General features: G+C 33.6%; 2 protein-coding genes across 2 annotated transcripts in view; both read right to left on the bottom strand.

Moving 5' to 3' along the window:
- The window catches only part of LOC147066714 (uncharacterized), a 1,113,477-nt gene that overhangs the window by 1,052,621 nt on the left and 45,594 nt on the right, over positions 1-15,262 (bottom strand). The gene's annotated exons all lie outside the window — the stretch shown is intronic.
- Positions 3,643-15,262, bottom strand: part of LOC147066712 (putative ATP-dependent RNA helicase DHX35) — a 109,708-nt gene continuing 98,088 nt past the window's right edge. Inside the window, exons 12-15 of the mRNA XM_085955043.1 lie at positions 12,138-12,265; positions 9,180-9,408; positions 5,363-5,519; positions 3,643-4,305 (exon numbers count right to left, since the gene is read on the bottom strand). Coding sequence (XP_085811169.1) covers positions 4,191-4,305; positions 5,363-5,519; positions 9,180-9,408; positions 12,138-12,265 — 629 coding nt within the window. The 3' untranslated portion in view covers positions 3,643-4,190. The remainder of the gene's footprint in view (positions 4,306-5,362; positions 5,520-9,179; positions 9,409-12,137; positions 12,266-15,262) is intronic.

Genomic DNA, 15,262 nt, shown 5'->3' with positions numbered 1-15,262 from the left:
TAAACGTCAGTAGATAGCTATGTTGTCTAAAAAGGGAATTATAAATTATATTAATATATGAATGTTTTAATTTCAAAAGGTATATAACGACCATATATTATTTCTTTTATATCTAATCAATCTAACTCAAAGTACATTTACAAATACAAAGTTATCATTTTTTTCACATCATAATAATTGAGTTCTTCATTTTGATTTTGAAATATATTTATGTTTTTATACTAAAGTATTCATATATAATATTGTTATATTATTAAGTACCTATATGTAATGAATCCATAACATGAAGCAAGTTTTTGGTAAAGAAAACAAAGCTTTAAGGCTGTGAAAATTGAAATGCATTTAATTCGATATTTGGTTTCCTTTTTAGTGGTGTCTTCTATTATAAATAAATGTAATTAACTGATACGTGTTTCACACTAAAACTGATATAATATTGATCTAAGCATAAACTGTGTGACTCAAAATTAAATTGTCCTATGTCTCAAAATGGTTGAATTGAGTTAGTGGCATAGTTGTTTTTTATAATTTTATTGTGTACTTATGATGGTGTACTACGTAATAAAAGGTCCAATGACAACTTTGTCTATGCCAACATAATATTACAGTCCTACAAACTTATCTAAAGAACGGTCATATATGAAACTACGAACTACCATATGGACGCCATTTTGAAAACGTCACCGAATATCAGATTCTGTTCAGTTCCGAGTCTTGATTGGGTAGTTTTCGCCAGTGGCTCCCCCATCCATTCTATAGATAAGTTTGTAGGTCTGTATCTATTAATAAACTATTAATGTTACAATAAGAAATAATATTTTAAACTAAATAATGTTACAATAAGAAAAGTCAATATTAATTTGTCATAAGAACCGAATTCACCAACATAAAAATATAAATCGATATTTTTTTATTTATTCTCAACACAGTCACACTAAGCGATATGAAATAACGACATAGTACTATTTAGAGCCGAGTCAAAGATTTATTAATAATATTATATCCAGATATAATTAGTATTGTTTCACAAAAAAAATTATGTTTGAGTCCGATTTCAAGATATACTTAGGTATAGTAAAATCATATGAAAAAAAAATGAAATGGAAATTCTTTAACAAAGTAAGAAGTAATCAATACCAAAAAATACATTTTATGATTATTCTGGAATTTCAAGTTATAATATTTTAATATATCGCTGTGAAACAATGTATAACGTATTTTGTTATTAATTTGTAAACTGTCAATATGAAAAAGCGATGGAAAATTGTATAAAAAAGTAGTTATCGACTGAGACTTTCGCAAAACAATTATTATTGCGGAGGAAATTCGTCACCAATAAATTTGTATCTGACGGTTAATGGTTCCTTATTTCGCCAAAACAAACTTTGGCGCTCTCGATTTTACTCTAAGGTTGCCAGAACGCAACGATCTCTGAGGTTTTTGCGCATTTCAATGGTTACTCGACATTAAATCAAAATAATATGCTTTTGTTTAAATTATGAATTGTTACTATTTAATTCTTTTGTCTGATTTCACTAAATTTCTTTCAATTTATGAACATTAATACGTCTCAGATTTACAAAGACGATCGAAGCATCGACTTCCTTGCGAGATCAAATTAATAGTCTGGCAACTTTACCCTAAGTGATTCGAGAAAATTATTATAAAATTGTGGATCGGGTTAGCATTAGCATAAGGCAGTTTGTTTATTTATAATATTACTTAACTAATTTCTAAAATATTTTAACGAAAGTCAGCGACATTGTTGACGGATATTTGCTTTTATCATTCGCCTTTGACATTTTAATGTTGAATTTAAGATAAAAAAAAATTTGTGGTTATCTGCGAGTTCAGCATTCACGGTTCCATTTTCAGAATTAAGTAATTAGCCCGCCACCATTTTTCGTGTTTATCCCCCCCCCCACAAAAGCCGAATAAACAAATTTTAAAATGTTGTTGATTTTGATTTTTAAAACATAAATCTGTTTAATAGTTGAAAAAAATTTAGAAACAATATAGACTAAATAATTAAAAATTGTTATACCAATTAATATACAATTTATTATTTTGAAAAAAATTATTTCAAAATATTTTAATGTGTCAAAAGTTGAAAACCAAATCTTACAATATATTCAGGTTGGAATAGTGGAATAGTATTATTTTAGACATTTTCTTGTAGCTATGCTATCGTCGTTTTGGTGGTGAACTGACTTCCTTAACATATTTAAAGAATGATTTGATTTCACGAAACAATTGAGTCTACCAGAATAGACAGCCAACACCGTAAAAACGTAAAATTCAGTCAGCACCTAGACAACCTTGGCAATATTATTTTTAAAAAATCAATCTATTAAACATCATTTTTGTATCATCAAAATTTAAATCATTCGGGGAAATAGTGATCATAGTTTAATTTAATTTATTGCTTCTGTCTCGCATGAAATGTTATTGTGTCTGTTCAATGGTGTATGTATTAAATATATATGTTTTAAAAAAATTGTCTTAGAAAATCAACAGTTTATGTTAAAGTGGACTAATAATCTCATCAAAATCATAAAATTCAAAATTTACTTACAATTGTTATAATTATGATAAAATGGTTAACATCAAAAATATCTGCAAAAATAATTTGCCTTAGAAAGTTGTATCGAGATCAAAAGCATTTTAGTTACCTACCTATTTAACTTGCATTTGTCTTTTTTTCCTTAAATATCTTTTTACATTTGTTGTATTTACCTTAGATACAAAAATAAAGTCATATTATTAATTATTAAGCTTTCACTTTGACTTTGCCAGATTTATTATTTTAGTTCTATATCTAATTTATCATTTATCAATAAATCACATTATAAAATTAAGTAGGTAGGGCAAAAAGAGAAGCCTTTTTTATAAAATGATTATGAGTTAGCACTGTATTGTCCCTGTACAACAGTGGTGCACAACCTATTCGAAAGAAGGGCCAATTTATCCATTTTCTAATTTTTCACGGACCGCAGTGGGTTAAATAATGATATAATATATTATACTAGACAAGACACACATTTTATTAATTTAAATTTAATAGTTACATACTGGTCATGAAGTACTTATTTTGGGCCGCGGTTCGTGCATCACTATCATACATGGATAATAATAGGTTTGATCAAATCTAGATCTTTATTTTATAATAAAGATTAAATTAATAACATTAAAGAAGTATTTTATAAAATATTCCATTTTTACATAGATTGCGTAATATTAAAACCTGAATACATAATGTTGAGTATTTCAATGAACTGTTGATTAGTTATATATTGTAATAATGAATAAATTCCATGTTACTATTTTTTGTATAAAATATGGCTGTGACATCACTTTTAAAAAATAAATGATTATAAAAAATCTAACTCGTTTTGTTTATTCTGGCAATTATATAACACTCATTATTAACAACTAATCAATGTGATAACGCTTGTTTCTATCCCGAATATGTTGTACCTACTTACAGTTGGTGCTAAAAATTACACAAATTTCACATGAAAAGTACAATAGTGTCATTAACGACCGCCCGCTTCTAGAAAAAGAGCGATGGGCTGTCGTAGCTCTGCATAGACGACATAATTACGAAATTGACTTCACAAACAACAAAATAACACAAGAACACTATGCAAAATATTTAATTCTGACCATTAAATCGATTAATTGACATTAAAGAAATAAATGAAGGAATATAGCAGGCACGATAAAGTCTCAATACAGGCTATATCTGAAATTTCTATGTAATAAGCGAACCATCTTCTACGAAAAAGCTAATAATTATTGTTATTGCTAATTTTCTAACCATCAAACTACCACCCATACACTACAAGAAATAATTTGGAAATAGATATGTAAATATAATAATCTGAATACAGTAGCGGTAAGTGCCTCATTAGCTCAGTGGCTACATACTTTTATCAATTATTATAATTCACAGACCGGTGTATAGGGGTGATGTATGGCTGTCATCCAATCACTCGACTCATTTGCTCACAGAAAACCACAGTCCACACATTAGATGTGAACGTTCAGTTCACTACTTCGTGTGGTCTTAACAGTCTATAAAGAATGTATTACATCATAAATAATACTAAGGTTATTTTTGATTAATAAAAGTCAGTTTTAAAAAAGCAACGTTCTTTGTTTATTAAACAAAGAAAACTTATATAAAATTATGATTCTTTATAAAAATGCGGGGCGAGTTCCGTCAGCCAGTCTTTTTGAATGACAACCAAATTCTTCATGTAAGTTTTATCCGATGAACTTTGAACATCGCAGAATAGAACCCTGAAAATAAAAGATTAATTTTTTTTTGCTAAAAAATTAATATTCCAGAGATGACATGTCAAGGATACGAATCATATTTACCGAGATTGGAGATTTGATAGTAATTATATTTACGGAAATTATAGTTCACGAAAGAATTAAGAAGTGTGTGCAAATAAAATATCTGAGCTGATTAATTAATAATTACATCCCTCCGGTGGCGGCATTTAAAAACCGCCCATATAGATTATCCATAATAAATTAAATTGTACATTAAGTTTTCATAGCATTATAGTGAAGCAAAACAGTACCTACTTGAATCAAAAAATTTGGACTCGATTTTGGATAGTCCAGAGTAGTAAGGAGATTAATATCAAGTTTTATATTACAATGATAAGTAATTCTAGATTTTTAGGCTGATTTGTCTGACGCCTCTTTTCAAAGCATTGATTATATCCACATTTTCTTTTAATTATAGTAAAACACGATTTTTTCCGATGGCATATAATATAATATAAATATTCAAATCGCGAAAATAAACATTTCAGACAATTACTTGGGTTTTTGAATAAATCGGATAATCGAAAATCCTGATTTTCGAGGTCCGGATAATCAAGGTTCCACTGTATGTTAAATTTCAATATTTTTTTTAAATCTGCATAGTTCTTGAAACATTTAATTTATAATGCTCTCTTTAAATATGTAAGTATAGTAGTTTTAAAAATACAAATTATACTAAGGATATGCAGCGCTGAGTTGACGCTGACTATCCAGAATCACTCGGTCAACAGTGGGCCATCAAATTGGCACCGATTGTCTCCGATGGGTTAAGCTTTTAACACATGCGGAAGGTACTTTTATCTGTTCGTAAATTTATCTTGATACGAATTAATATACTATAAAAAATCACTTGCAGCTAACCGAGTCATTCGCCATAGTAACCTTTTCCAGCTTCACTTTCATATATTTAAGCTTCATTTTAATAGATGATGCACGCAATAATTTAAAATCAATGGACAAAAATCAATAATAATTGATTACAGTAAAGATATACATGACAAGTCTATCATATTTTTACCATTGTGGTTGCTGAGCATTGTAAAGGCAGCTTTCCGGACTGATGTGTAAAGGTGTCGATCCTCCGAGCAATGTTCGGTAACTTCCGTCAGATTTCAAGCAAGCGGCACGGGGAAACAGTCCACAGCAAAGTCTCCGGAGAACTTTCTCTGTTTTTGCTAAAAGAATTGAGACAATGTTCTAATCTCACAGTAGCGAAGTGTGTCTGTAGGAGGGAGGTAAACAATACATACCTAATCGAAAAGAATAGTGCATACCTATATGGAATGTCATACTTACAAGACTTAAGTAGGTAGCTAATAACATTAATATGTAGGTAATTAATATTAACTAGCAGAGCCAGTTGGCGGTCGCCAGTCTGTCTCGGTAGGTCTTGCAGACGGCTTGGCAGTGTTGGATATTAATATAATTGTGTAGTATGCATAGACGGCGCCATAGTTTTCCCTTCGGGATGGATTTACATTCACCTCAGACAGTTTGACATTTCGCTGATTTGCCAGTTTTACGATTTGCAAGTTGTCACTGCCAATATAAATTTGGGGTCATATGCATAGTCTATTCTGGAATCTGGCCTTCACAATATCGTCTGACACCACTTCAGACTGATAGGCCTAGCAGAACAGATGGCAATCGCCGATTGCTACCACTGACATTTTAATAGAATATAATATGTGTACATATTGCACTTTTTCATTCATAATTATTTGTTTTTGTTGAACTAATAATACATATTACACATGTTGTTGGTTAGTTTTTTATAATTCATTTAACCCTGCCTAAACTAAACAATAGTAAGTAGTTAAAAATATTATTCTATCCATTAAAATCCTTACAGCGCTGACGGCACAACTGTTGTGTCCACATTAGATGGCCATTAGATATAATTAGCATGTTATTTAAATGTGGTAATTAAATAGTAATTAAAAATTAAGAATGAGTTAAATATCCAAAATGATGTATGATTTGACGCATAATTTTAAATATTTTATAGACAGATGCATATTATGGCATGGTTTTCCCAGGGTTTAATTGAATTTTAAAAACTAACCAACACCATCTGTAAATTGTAGTCTTATTTCAATGTAAACAAATACGTATAACTGACAAAGCTTAGTCTGTACTATCTATGGTGGATTCACACTACCTCCACCCATCGCCACAGCAGGATAGTCTAATTTTTCAAACATTTAGATTATTGCGTTACAATATGTTTTATTTATTCAATGAGGGAAGATCCCATTAGACCAGCGGTTTCCAACCTGGGAGGCGCGATCTATTGCCAGGGGAGGCGCCAAAATTTTTTAATAAATTAATTTTTATACCATAATATCTACAAATAAATAAAACTTCATATCTTAACGTAACAGTGAAAATTCAGTGCATGAATGTTTATTTTAATATATAATACATATATTTAAATCCTATTAAAAAATATTTGGAGCGGAGAAATTAAAAAATGGCGCTTTTGCAAACGCTCTGTTTCGGTAATGCAGAAAACGACCGCTGGTTGCATGAAAACAATAACCTCAAATTTAAATGTCACTCGTAGCTAAAGTGTCAACTGAAGCGTGTAGGCAGGGTGTGATATTGTTTTTTTAAATTGTTTTTGACGTGATTAATTGACTTTTTTTTTAATATAATATAATAATAAAATATTTTTTAGTGGAATGGATACATTTTTGAGTGGTTGTAAGAGAAAAGATGCTGATACTAGTGGGAATAAAACCGAAATAGAACAAGGAAGTAAAGCTCCCAAGAAAAGACAATACAGTTCATCCTATTTATCATTAGGATTCACTAGTGTTGGTATAGATGGCTTGGAAAAACCAATGTATTTGTTGTGTTCGAAAGTTTTGGCTTCAGATAGTATGAGATCAGTCAAATTAAAACGGCACCATGAAACTCTACTTTCTGAATATGTTGATAAGCCTATTTTTGCCTATTTGGTTGAAATTTTTGGAAAATTGAGCAGTTTGAATAAATCAATGCAGGGATCACAAATGCATCCACTTGTTCAAAAAGACAAAGTAAAAGCTTTCATTAAAAAGTTGAATTTATGGAAGTCAAATTTACAAAAGAATGAGTTGGACATGTTTTCACTGCTAAAAGATTTCTGGGCCACAGCCAATATTGAAACAAGCAAGAATCTTTTTATTGAACACTTGGATGGTTTAGTGCTGCATTTTTCAAATTATTTTAAAGACCTTGATTTCTCAAAGTTTTTGTGGGTACAGAATCCATTTATCGACAATGAAGATGACGAATTTGAGCTGACAACCATTGAAAAGGAAAAGCTGATAGAATTATCATGCGACAGCCTACTAAAGCAAAAGTTTCAAAATGAAACCTTAATTCATTTTTGGATGAATCTTAGCGGTGAGTATGAATATTTGTATTACAAAGCAATGCAAGTGCTTCTACCGTTTGTAATGTCGTATTTATGCGAAACAGGCTTTTCGGCACTGGCTGCAATGAAAACGAAATATCGAGCTAGGTTAGTAGTCGAAAAAGAGCTACGAGTGGCACTCTCCACATTGCCCCCAAGATTTGATAAACTTTGTGCCAATAAACAACAACAACCCTCGCATTAAATTTTTATGCGATAGATGTAGTTGGTTTAAAAGTTTAAAAATATTTTTTTATAAAAAATAAATCTACACGTATGTGTATGTTATAGTTAAACCTTGTTATTATTCTGTTAATTGTAGTTTTCAGTTTTTTTTTATAATAAAGTTTTTATTATTTAAAACGTTTCTATATTATTTAATCTATTAAAACAATAAAAGGTAAGGGAGGCGCGGAAAAAATAAAATTCTTCGGGGAGGCGTAGTAGCATAAAGGTTGGAAACCGCTGCATTAGACTGAAAACATGTAAAAACTATCTCTCATAATAAGTCTTTTAAGATACTCATAATTACCACTCTGAAGGGGTGTGTCCAAATGCTTTGTTTAGGATCAAAAATGGTATTTTATTTTAAAATTTGTAGGTTCTTAATAATACTATGATATTATTGTTATCACGTACAAAAATGGAAAAGTAGTCGCTACTTACTTATAGTGCCTACCTAATTATGGCGTAAAATAGTAATAATTGAATATTATAATATTATTTGCCAATAAGCGATAAGATATAAGCGATATTACAGGTGATAAAGAATAAATGATACGTAATGTCATTTTTTACAATAATTTAATTATTATTAATAACATCACGAATTAATTATTTGTACTATTGGCACTATATATATCTCATAAATTCTATAGGTATTTAGTTATTTTGAAAGTAATTTCGATATAATAAAATACGTTAGATTGGCGACTAAAATATTATAAGAGATATAGATATTGCCAATATTGATGGTGATGAAGACATAGGTACAGGTACACACTACAAAAATAAATCTTAATCTACCTACTTTAGGCAATTCTTCAACATAAACGCTAATTAATGGTTTAGTAAGAAATCTTCGCCACTGTATTATGCACCATGAAGATTTCATATTAAATACTGATTTGACCAATAGAAACCTAAAGTTTCTACTAAAACCAAAAACGTATAAAGCAGATATATCCTTCTGTAGTTTCCCTGTCAAAATCTATTAAGCAAGTTCCAGTTTGATGCAATCTTTTTACATATATCTCGCGGAACTCCATACATAATTTGTAGAAAAATTAGTGAGATGGAAAAAAGGGTGTCCTTCAACAACTACGGTAAGTTCATTATTTATTGCTACGTTAACAGTACTAACACTTGACCGATATAATAGAGCTGTCTCTGTGTGATTTTAATATTAGTAAATATTATTATTTAAACATACCTCCGTCTAGTAATACTGTTTCAGAATTAGAAATACCAAATTTCTTAACGAGCAATTTTTCCAGACTCGATCGAATATCCATCACTTTAATCAAGGCTTTCTCGTTGAGGAACATTTTGTGGCACCATTCCTTCATGTGTTTCTTATTGTGGGACGTTTTGGCAACTTCTATTTGTTTCGTGTAGGCATCAACGACATTCAGAAGAGTCATTAAATCACCTTCAGCGACCTACAAACAGATTTATTAATAATCCTTATTATATATAGCGTGTTATAGAAAAGAATATTATGGGCGCAACACGGAATAATTTTAAAAGGTAACTAGCAAGGATGTGCGGTGTAAGGTACTAACAAATAGCTCAAAAAAAGACAATCGTTGGACAATTCTAAATGTAGCCATTCAGTGGTATCCATAAGGTAGACTTAGGACTGTCGGATCGATGAAATAATTCAGGTCTGCACGAATATGTGGCAATTCAACACATATGACCTTGACAAATAGAATCAGCTTAAAGTGGCCTTCATCCAACGGTGGATTGATCCAGGTTCATGATTATAATGATGAATTAACCTTATATCAAGACTAAGTTCTTTCTGACCATTAACTTGATAATAAAATCTTAATAACTATTAAAGACGCTCCATTTAAAACACAATATATCGGCTGAGGTCAATGTTTTCAATAATTCAAACATATTGCCCACACAGCGACATCTCTTAGGATCATGGTATAATACTTACATTTGACATTTTTTATAATCAATGAAACGTCGATTTAAAAAAAAGGTTTCTTGAGTTACTGAAACACGTCGCTAAAGCAGGGTTATGCCACGGGTGCGATATTTATCAAATCATACACCGGGATTCCCGTTTACTTATGGTAGATGCAATCGAAATTATGGTTTGCTTATGCATACGAGAAACGGGGAATACTGTCATTCCTGAATATACACTACTACTCAATAGGAGTGACACATCTTGGAATACATATCAGTAGAATATTCATAGTCGTGTTTGACGTATCTAATTCGGTTTCGCGGCTGAAATATTTTCTCTTTGTAATTCATTTCTTTTATGATAGTTTTATAATAATTACTTTTAGACTTTTGGCATTTTTTTTTGTAATTTTCGGATACGATTTCGTAATTTTTTAAAGCTTCATAATCTGTGTTGTGTGTCGGTAATTGTTTATTTTATAAGATATTGGTGCCGGGACTATTAAATTCGTTATATTTTTATATTGTGTTAAGATTAAAGTAACATATTATAGAATTACTTCTCATACATTATCACATTCTCATCTTTACTGTGGAAGTGTTGTGACAACCCTGACGTTTTGTGAAACATTAAGTTTGATTTATTTGAATAAATGACTGCGTAAATGGACACATCGTGTATTAATTAGGTAAGTCTATATGATATTCCAGGTCGCATAGCTTCACCGTGGGGGTAACAGGTATGCCTCGGTCAGGTGGTATTGACTTCCGTAGTATGAAGTCAAAGAGAATGATAAAGAGAAACGGTGCAAGGACACAACCCTGTCTGACTACGGTCGTGACCCCGAACCATTCCGTGACAGTGTCTCCAATTCTGACACAGCATTCGCTATTCTCGTGCAGGCTTTTGATTATGGCAATGATCTTGGGAGGGATCCCGTATGCTCCCAGTATCATCCAGAGGGAGGGGTGGTGCGGACTGTCGAAAGCCTTCTCATAATCCACAAAGCAGCAAGCCATCGGACTGTTCAACTCATGGCTCTGCTGGAGAAGACATCGAAGGTTCCGACAAAGAAGACGCCGATGATGCTGTCCTATTCGACAACTCAATCAAGGGCATTCAAGAGACAATCGACAGGTTGCATAACAACTCCTCTCGCGTTGGTTTGAAAATCAACGCGAAGAAAACCAACGTCTTGTGCAATAGCACCTGTCCTGATCCAGATTTCCCTCTGATTAGCGATGGACAAAGCATCGAGAGCGTCGACAGCTTCAAGTATCTGGGGGTACACATCACGGGAGATGGCATTTTGCAGAAAGAGCTCGCTATCCGAATGGGAATGGCTGGAGCAACATTCAACTCGATGCGAAATGTCTGGGACTCACGATTGTACTCGGTCAAAACCAAATGCCGCCTATTCGACGCTTGCATTCTGACGGTGCTGCTTTACGGTAGCGAATCATGGCACCTTACGAAGGCTCAGAGCAACCGTATACTGAGCTTCGAAAACAGATGTTTGCGACGAATACTGGGTGTGCGGTGGTATGGCTTTAGGAGCAACGAGGAGATAAGAGAACGTACCAAGCAGCCTCTCATCACACTGAAAGTGAAGAGGCGACGTTGGACCTGGCTCGGCCACGTGCTGCGGATGCCAGAAGAGAACTTTAACCTGGCTTGCCTGTTCTTCAAGCCGACCGGATTCCGGCGTCCTGGAAGGCCGCTAAATACAATCTACAGAGTATATACGGCGGAGCTACGGGATGCTGGTTTGACCTGGAACGAAGCAAGAAGACTGGCGAGCGACAGGGATTCTTGGAGGCGCCGCGTGGTGTCCATATGCTCCAGCTAAGGGGCGGATATGGGCAAAGAAGAAGAATATGATATAGTATTAATATACAGTATACTCTCAGTAATCTGCCACTCGATTATCCGACAACTAATATAATCCGGTTATTTTTACTAGTTGAAAGCACAAAATCAAGCTCTATCACTTTCACTAATTGGACACTTGTCTGGTTTTTGGGGTGGCGGATTACTGAGAGAGTACTGTAGTGCCAAAAAAAGTATATTTACTATGGATTATTTTTTCAAAGAAAATCGCAGCCCTCCGTATGCGGCCATACTATGTAATACCTCCCGGCATAGAACAGGTGTTTTTCAACAGAATGTTTATTCAATGTCTTCGGTGTCGACTAGTTCACTAGTTGATAAAATAAATAACATAGGTCAATAGGTACCTACCTCAAAATTATTCCTCTTTGCAATTCTGGCATTAATAGACTGCTGACCTCCGCTCGGTTTCACATAGACATTGTCCACTTGTAAAGCGGCAATGATTGATAGAATTTCCAAGAAGCATCCGGATTCCTCTGTCAAATTTAAAAAATCAAAAGTCATTATATTAAAAACTAATCATATAGGTACCTACACAGTTTGATCAAAATGTTTCCGGATTTTTTATCTACTTCATAAATTTTTCCACAAGAACATTCAAGAACTTTAGAAAAAATTTGGCTGCCTGCCATTGCATTCACAAAAAAGACAGGTAGGCAGTTAAAATTTCTTCACATGAGTAGTATAGTATGAGATGAGATACCAACATCTTCAGCGACCTCCCTAAAACTCATTTGACGATTATCAAACTATCTTTTTAATTTTTTCCTTGTTTTCATCAGTAGTTGTGCTGGGTTGACCATTCCTTTCATCATCTCACGACCAACGTTCCCTCTAATTTTTTTATTGTGTGTGCGGATCATCAACACATCCGAGCAGTGGCGTAACTAGGGTCGGTGCCACCCGTCAGTGACGGGTCGGCACCCGGTGTGGTAAATTTACACCCTACCCCCCCCCCCCCTCCACAAACACACACATACAATTTTTCATTAAAACTTATATTTTTAAGGTATTTATTAATTTCAGTGATTTTAAATAATAATAATAACGATAATTTTTGAGGTACAGTACAGTTTTGAACACTTTTACCATTTAAAAATATTGTAAGAACTACGAGGGTGGGTCAATAAGTCCTTAGAAAAGCCGACAGGTGGCGCGACTAGTACTGCAAGCGGTTTGTTTTCATGCAGCGGCACTACCGATTCAGTATGCTGCGAAGTTTCAATCAGATTGGTCGGGTTGTTGTGTGTTTCTCGTACATTTAAAAAAAAAATTTGCTTGTGGAAAATGGAAAAATGGAAAATGGAGAAAATTGAGTTTAGAGTTGTTATTAAACATTTTAATATAAAAGGGTTAACAGCAAAGGAAATAAAAAATGAGTTGGATTTAGTTCACGGCATATCTGCTCCTTCACTTGCAACTATTTATAACTGGTTAAATGAATTTAAACGTGGTCGTACATCAACAAAGGATGAACCACGCTCAGGACGTCCTGTAGAGGTGACTACACCATAAATGATCAAAAAAATCCACGATATGGTGTTAAGTGACCGAAGATTAAAGTTGAGTGAGATAATTGAGGTTACAGGGATCTCAAAAGGTAGCGTCATTTCTATTTTACATGACAAATTGGGCATGAAAAATATTTTTGCAAGATGGGTGCCGCGTTTGCTCACAGTCGACAATAAACGCAATAGGGTGGTGGCCTCTAAAGCCCTGTTGTCGCTCATGCAACGCTATCCGGATGAATTTTTTCGTCGCTTTGTGACTGTAGATGAAACATGGATACACCACTATACTCCCGAGATGAAAGAACAGTCAAAGCAGTGGATTGCGAAGACAAACCATGTCCAAAGAAGGCGAAAACCGTAAAATCAGCTGGTAAGGTTATGGCTACTGTATTTTGGGATGCGCGTGAAATTATTTTCGTTGACTATTTGGAAAAAGGAAAAACAATAACAGGGGATTATTATGCATCTTTATTGGACCAGCTAAAAAACGAAATTGAAGAAAAACGGCCTCATTTAAACAGGAAAAAAATCCTCTTTCATCAGGACAATGCCCGTGTTCACACATGTTTACGATCAATGGCTAAAATTGAAGAATTGAAGTTCGAATTGGTCGACCACCCACCGTATTCGCCAGATTTAGCCCCCAGTGACTTTTTCCTTTTCCCAAACTTAAAAAAATGGCTAAGTGGACAACGTTTTTTTTCAAATGAAGAAGTCATCGATCGGACAAATGCTTATTTTGAGGACCTTCCGAAAACTTATTTTTCTGACGGTTTAAAAAAAATTGAGAAACGTCTAACCAAGTGTATTGAGCTCCAAGGAGATTATGTTGAGAAATAAAAAAAAAATACAAAAATAAAAACTGTTTTAATGCTTTTTTCTAAGGAATTATTGACCCACCCTCGTATGATGATGATGTTTTCACAATAAGGACTACTATGAGACTGTATTGACAATATTTCTTGCAAATTGGAACAATATGTCAAAGACTAAGAAATGTAGAGGACCCGGCAAATAGGTGGTCATTGATAAACACTAAAATACGTATCTTCTTTTCGTATACTTTGGCACGCGATAGAACGGGACGGATATAGTGATCCCGCTCAACGTAAAAGTTATGTAAATGCTCGCGTTAGTCGCACTTGACTTTCGCCTTCCGAGAAATGAGTCGACGAATTGTGCATGTGATGGTTTCGTGTATTCAAGCAAAACTAAAATCTAGCAAAGGAAACTTTCTTTTACAATATTTTTGTGTGAGGACTGTGTGGGGGATAAAAACATGTATGGGGACACGTTTTGGTATGTGCACACGCACACCTTACAGGGAAGATTGCTCACGACCATTTTCAAAACATTTGTACCGCTCATATATACTTGTTTTTTAAAACAGTTTCCAAAGGCCTTTTCCAGCATTTTCACCATGTTACTGCACTATATTTTATTTTTAACAGAAAATTTGATGCAAATTTTTTATTCCGTCAAAATTGAAAAAATCGCTGAGTACACCAATATACGTTTTGTTTAAGGCTATACTTCAGCTGAGGCATGGTCTAAAAAGATCGTGACTAGGCGATGCGCGGATTGTGCAAATGACGCAAGCCGAACGAAATATAATTTGTCATAAAATTTCAACATGCGTCCTTTTAATGTTATGTTTATTATTATGTTTGTAATAATAATAGTAATTTACACCCACGGTCGCCGCGCGGCTTAAGCGTAGGACTATCATGCCGTGGGTCTCAGGTTCGAATCCTGGGTCTGGTAAGTACACATATTGTTTTTCAATTTGTGTGTGAGTCAGGGTATGGACCTAATAGGTTGAGCAAGTGGCTGACATCCATTTCTCGTAAAAAACAAAATCTGTTAACACAAACCTCTACTCTGTGGAGGCCCATATGATCCTATTAGGATCGGACGTGGTCGAAAAAAAAAAAAAAAAATAGTATATCAATTGACATGATT

Source organism: Rhyacophila brunnea, unplaced genomic scaffold, assembly GCF_057557595.1.
Source record: "Rhyacophila brunnea isolate RB1 unplaced genomic scaffold, BYU_Rbru_1.0 scaffold_4, whole genome shotgun sequence".
NCBI classification, from domain to species: Eukaryota; Metazoa; Arthropoda; class Insecta; order Trichoptera; family Rhyacophilidae; genus Rhyacophila; species Rhyacophila brunnea.
The sequence above is the reverse complement of the archived record's forward strand: the minus strand, read 5'-3'. Positions and strand labels throughout refer to the sequence as shown.